The 6,060-nt window shown below is 56.4% G+C and overlaps 1 protein-coding gene across 1 annotated transcript; it reads left to right on the top strand.

The window, feature by feature from the left end:
- Positions 1 to 963: 963 nt before the first annotated feature.
- EHMT2 (euchromatic histone lysine methyltransferase 2) lies at positions 964 to 4,572 on the top strand. The gene is given in 2 exon segments (XM_014446116.2): positions 964 to 1,858; positions 1,861 to 4,572. Coding segments are annotated over 2 exon segments (3,102 nt in total). The 5' UTR covers positions 964 to 1,170; the 3' UTR covers positions 4,275 to 4,572.
- The last annotated feature ends 1,488 nt before the right edge of the window (positions 4,573 to 6,060 follow it).

Below are 6,060 nucleotides of genomic sequence, written 5' to 3'. Positions count from 1 at the left end.
TCAGCTGTGGGGGTTCCCACTGAGAACTCTGGGGTCTAATCCCCAAGCTGCCCCCCCAGCCCAGAGCACCACAACTGAGAGGGTACCCACATAACATCTGGCTGTGAAAAGCAGCAGGGTTGCTGTCTACCAGGGAGAGACGGCTGGAAATTCAGACACTCTTTTAAAGGGCCAATGAACAAAATTCCCTGTGCAGCCACCCATCTTGTGCTCTGGCAATGATAGGGCAGAATGGACTGGAGCTGTGTGAGCAGAAGCCAGGATCAGAGGCTCTGGGGTTAGAGCTCAGAAGGCAGACACCCCAGCTTCCTGTGCTGAGTCATTCCCTCACACTGCGGAGGTCATCTTTCTCACACAGACATTTGTTATACAGGTGACCTGGCCTGGGGGGAAGACAGTTGATCCACCCTATTGGAAAATGCCTTGCACCACAGTGCAGAGTTTCTGAGGCCCATTAAGAGACAGGATAACAATAGCATCCAGGCAGAAGCAATTGCCCCACCTGTTGAAAAGAACTCTTGTCACACTTATGGATGATTGCCTGAGGGCAATTCAAGACAAAATCCTAAAAAAAAAAAAAAAAAGACAAAATTCTATCAGTCTGTTGGCAGAGGTGGTCTCTGGAGGCTTTGCATCTTTGCCTGACCCAATTAATCAGAAACGGCATTTGACACTTTCCTGCACCAGAGATTGAGAGGTGTAGCAGATCTACTTAATACATAGTCACAGACCAAAGCAGGCAGCCAAAATGAGGAGATAAAGAAACAACCTCCAAGTGAAAGAACAATAAAGTTCTCCAGAAAAAGAGATAAATGAAAGGGAGATAAGAAATTTATCTGATAAAGAGTTCAGAATGATGGTAAAGATGCTCGACAATGTGAGAAAAGATATAGTAACTATCAAAACAGAAATAAAGAATGACATAGCACAAATAAAGAATACATTGAGAGGGTCTGCCGAGAGGCCGGGGGCTGATGCGGGCCCGGGGCCGAGGCCGGCCCCTCCGAGCAGCCGGGCCGCGGGAGGGGGGGCGCCCACAGAGGGAGAGGTAGGCCCCGGAGCCTGCTCTCTCTTCCCAGGGCCCAGGCGTCTTGGGCCCCCCAACTTCCTACTGGGCTGACCAGCCCTCCTATCCCTGGTGTCGCCTCTCAGGGGGAGGGCCCCGCTGAGATGGGGGCTCTGGTGCTGGACAAGGAGCCCAGAGGAGCCGTCGAGCGAGGCCATGCCACAAAGTCATTCCCCTCTTCCCCCAGCAAAGGGGGTGCCTGTCCCAGCCGCGCCAAGATGTCAATGACGGGGGCGGGGAAGTCACCCCCCTCGGTCCAGAGTTTGGCGATGAGGCTGCTGAGTATGCCTGGGGCCCAGGGGGCAGCGGCAGGGCCTGAACCCCCTCCAGCTACAACCAGCCCAGAGGGGCAGCCCAAGGTCCACCGAGCCAGGAAAACCATGTCCAAGCCGGGCAATGGACAGTTGGAGTTGGGGTCTGCCCGGGGCTCAGGAGAGATGACCCTGGAGAAGGCGAATGCGGGGCTCCAGGAGGAGTGGGAGACGGTGGTGGGGGACGACTTCAGCCTCTACTATGACTCCTACTCTGTGGACGAGTGTGTGGACTCGGACAGCAAGTCTGAGGTTGAAGCACTGGCTGAACAACTGAGTGAGGAAGAGGAGGAAGAGGAGGAGGAAGAAGAGGAGGAGGAGGAGGAGGAAGAGGAAGACGAGGAGTCTGGCAATCAGTCTGACAAGAGTGGTTCCAGCGGCCGGAGAAAAGCCAAAAAGAAATGGCGGAAGGACAGCCCCTGGGTGAAGCCGTCCCGGAAACGGCGGAAGCGGGAGCCTCCACGGGCCAAGGAGCCACGAGGGTGTCCAACGATACGTCTTCCCTGGAGACGGAGCGCGGGCTGGAGGAGCTGCCGCTGTGCAGCTGCCGCATGGAGGCGCCCAAGATCGACCGCATCAGCGAAAGAGCGGGGCACAAGTGCATGGCCACGGAGAGCGTGGACAGAGAGCTGTCGGGCTGCAACGCCGCCATCCTCAAGCGGGAGACCATGAGGCCCTCGAGCCGCGTGGCCCTGATGGTGCTCTGCGAGGCGCACCGGGCCCGCATGGTCAAGCACCACTGCTGCCCGGGCTGCGGCTACTTCTGTACAGTGGGCACCTTCCTGGAGTGCCACCCCGACTTCCGTGTGGCCCATCGCTTCCACAAGGCCTGTGTGTCCCAGATGAACGGCATGGTCTTCTGTCTCCACTGTGGGGAGGATGCATCCGAGGCCCAGGAGGTGACCATCCCCCGGGGGGACGGAGTGACCCCACCAGCTGGCACTGCAGCCCCCGCGCCCCCACCCCTGGCCCAGGATGCCCCTGGGAGAGCGGATACCTCCCAGCCCAGCGCCCGGATGCGCGGGCAGGGGGAGCCTCGGTGTACACCCTGCGACCCCGTGGCTGACACCATCGACAGCTCGGGGCCCTCCCTGGCCCTGCCCAGTGGGGGCTGCCTCTCGGCCGTGGGGCTGCCACCTGGGCCAGGCCGGGAGGCCCTGGAAAAGGCCCTGGTCATCCAGGAGTCCGAGCGGCGGAAGAAACTCTGCTTCCACCCCCGGCAGTTGTACCTGTCAGTGAAGCAGGGGGAGCTGCAGAAGGTGGTCCTGATGCTGTTGGACAACCTGGACCCCAACTTCCAGAGCGACCAGCAGAGCAAGCGCACACCCCTGCACGCGGCCGCCCAGAAGGGCTCCGTGGAGATCTGCCACGTGCTGCTGCAGGCTGGAGCCAACATCAACGCCGTGGACAAGCAGCAGCGGACGCCGCTGATGGAGGCCGTGGTGAACAACCACCTGGAGGTGGCCCGCTACATGGTGCAACGCGGCGGGTGTGTCTACAGCAAGGAGGAGAACGGCTCCACCTGCCTCCACCACGCAGCCAAAATCGGGAACTTGGAGATGGTCAGCCTGCTGCTCAGCACAGGACAGGTGGACGTCAACACCCAGGACAGTGGGGGGTGGACGCCCATCATCTGGGCCGCGGAGCACAAGCACATCGAGGTGATCCGCATGCTGCTGACGCGCGGCGCCGACGTCACCCTCACAGACAACGAGGAAAACATCTGCCTGCACTGGGCCTCCTTCACCGGCAGTGCCGCCATCGCCGAGGTCCTCCTGAACGCCCGCTGCGACCTCCACGCCGTCAACTACCACGGGGACACGCCCCTGCACATCGCAGCCCGGGAGAGCTACCACGACTGTGTGCTGCTGTTCCTGTCGCGTGGAGCGAACCCTGAGCTGCGCAACAAGGAGGGGGACACTGCATGGGACCTGACCCCCGAGCGCTCGGACGTGTGGTTTGCGCTCCAGCTCAACCGCAAGCTGCGGCTCGGCGTGGGCAACCGGGCCGTCCGCACGGAGAAGATCATCTGCCGGGACGTGGCTCGGGGCTATGAGAACGTGCCCATTCCCTGTGTCAACGGTGTGGACGGGGAGCCGTGCCCCGAGGATTACAAGTACATCTCGGAGAACTGCGAGACTTCCACCATGAACATTGACCGCAACATCACCCACCTGCAGCACTGCACCTGTGTGGACGACTGCTCCAGCTCCAACTGCCTGAGCGGCCAGCTCAGCATTCGCTGCTGGTATGACAAGGACGGGCGGCTGCTCCAGGAATTTAACAAGATCGAGCCCCCGCTGATCTTCGAGTGTAACCAGGCCTGCTCCTGCTGGAGAAACTGCAAGAACCGGGTGGTGCAGAGCGGCATCAAGGTTCGACTGCAGCTCTACCGAACAGCCAAGATGGGCTAGGGGATCCGTGCCCTGCACACCATCCCCCAAGGAACCTTCATCTGCGAGTATGTCGGGGAGCTGATCTCCGATGCCGAGGCTGACGTCAGAGAGGATGATTCTTATCTCTTCGACTTGGACAACAAGGATGGAGAGGTGTACTGCATCGATGCCCGTTACTACGGCAACATCAGCCGGTTCATCAACCACCTATGTGACCCCAACATCATCCCTGTCCGGGTCTTCATGCTGCACCAAGACCTGCGGTTTCCACGCATCGCCTTCTTCAGTTCCCGGGACATCCGCACCGGGGAGGAGCTGGGGTTTGACTATGGCGACCGCTTCTGGGACATCAAAAGCAAATATTTCACCTGCCAGTGTGGCTCGGAGAAGTGCAAACACTCGGCCGAGGCCATTGCCCTAGAGCAGAGCCGCCTGGCCCGCCTGGACCCCCACCCCGAGCTGCTGCCTGAGCTGGGCTCCCTGCCCCCTGTCAACCCCTGAGAGTGGACCATACCCCCCCCCCCATGCCACCAGCTCAGCAGCTGCCTCTCACTTGCTGCTTACATCCACACCACGCTGGGGGCACTGCCATCTCTCCCACTCGCCCTTCACACATTCCGGCCAGAGACCCCAGCCAGGCCCTGGAGGTCTGACAGCCCCTCGCCCAGGGCTGGTTCCTCCCTGGGAGGGACTTCAGGGGTGGCCGCCCCGTCCCCATCCTCAGCTGATGTTTGATGAACTGAAATGGGCCTCTGTGCCAGCTGGTGTCTTGGTTCTCAATAAATGTTGGGTTTGGTAAAAAAAAAAAAAAAAAAAAAAAAAAAGAATACATTGAAAGGAAGACACAGCAGATTAGGGGAAGTAAGAGACTGAATCAGTGAATTGGAAGACAGGTTTGAAAAAAATCACTCAATCAGAGAACTAAAAAGAAAAAAACAATTAAAAAGCAGGAGGACAGCATAAGGGAGCTGTGGGGCAACATGAAATGTAACAATATTCAAATAGCAGGTGTGCCAGAAGAAGCAGAAAGGGAGAAAGGAATAGAGAACTTTTTTGAAGAAATAATAGTAGAAAACTTCCCTAACCTGGTAAAGGAAAAAGTCACACAAGTCCAGGAGGCACGAGAACCCAAACAAGAAGAGCCAAAACAGGTCCATGACCAGACACATCATAATTAAAATGCCAAAAATTAAAGACAAAGAGAGAATATTAAAGGCACCAAGAGAAAAGCAAATGGTTACTTACAAAGTAGCTCCCATAAGGCTGACACCTGATTACTCATCAGAAACTCTGATGGCCAGAAGGGAATGGCATGAAGTACTCAAGGTAATGGAAAGTAAGGATCTGAAACCAAGATTATATATCCAGAAAAGTTATCATTCAGAACAAACAGTCAAATAAAGAGCTTCCCAGACAAAAAAAAAAAAAAAAAAAAAAAAAAAAGGCTAAAGGAGTACATCACCACCAGGCCAGCATTACAAGAAATGCTAAAGGGACTGCAGTAATGAGAAGAAAAAATAGAGAAAGAAACCTAGCTATACAGAGTTAAAATGGCAATAAATAAGTGCCTATCCTATGTAATAAAAGAGAAACATGCAAATTAACCATCCCTCTGCTACGCTTAAGCCACACCCACCAGTCATGCCCATCAACCAATCAGGAGCGAGTATGCAAATTAACCCAACTAAGATGGCGGCGGCCACAGAGCTGGAGTGAGCAGGAGGCTTGGGTTGCTCCTGGCGATGGAGGAAGCCAAGCTTCCCCCCTGCCCTGGCCAGCCCTCGGCTCAGCTCAAGGCTACAAAGTTTCAACTATAGAAGATAAATAAACCCCAGATACCTGCTTACAGCCAGCTGTGGCCTCCGCTCAGGCTACAAGGTTTCAATTATAGAAGATAAATAAATTCCAGAAAGAAAGAAAAAAAAGAAAAAAAGGAGAGGCTGGGAGCTTGAGTCATGGGGGGGCATGGCCAGCCTGAAAAAGACCATCAGCCCCTCATCCAGGCTGGCCAGCACCCCAGCAGGACTCTCCCACCCTGAAGGGGCTGTAGGCAGCCTGAAAACGGCCCTCAGCCCCTCACCCAGGCTGGCCACACCCCCATGAAGTGAGGGTCCCCACTGGGGGGGCTTGACCAGCCTGAAAACAGCCATCAGCCCCTCACTCAGGCTGGCCAGGCACCCCAGCGGGGACCTCCACCCTGAAGGGGGGTGTGGCCAGCCTGCAAACAGCCCTCAGCCCCTTTTTATTTTGTTGCGGGCCGTGGTATTTTTTTTTTTTTTTTTTTTTT

The sequence above is a fragment of the Myotis lucifugus genome, unplaced genomic scaffold (assembly GCF_000147115.1).
Source record: "Myotis lucifugus unplaced genomic scaffold, Myoluc2.0 scaffold_503, whole genome shotgun sequence".
NCBI lineage: Eukaryota > Metazoa > Chordata > Mammalia > Chiroptera > Vespertilionidae > Myotis > Myotis lucifugus.
The sequence above is the reverse complement of the archived record's forward strand: the minus strand, read 5'-3'. Positions and strand labels throughout refer to the sequence as shown.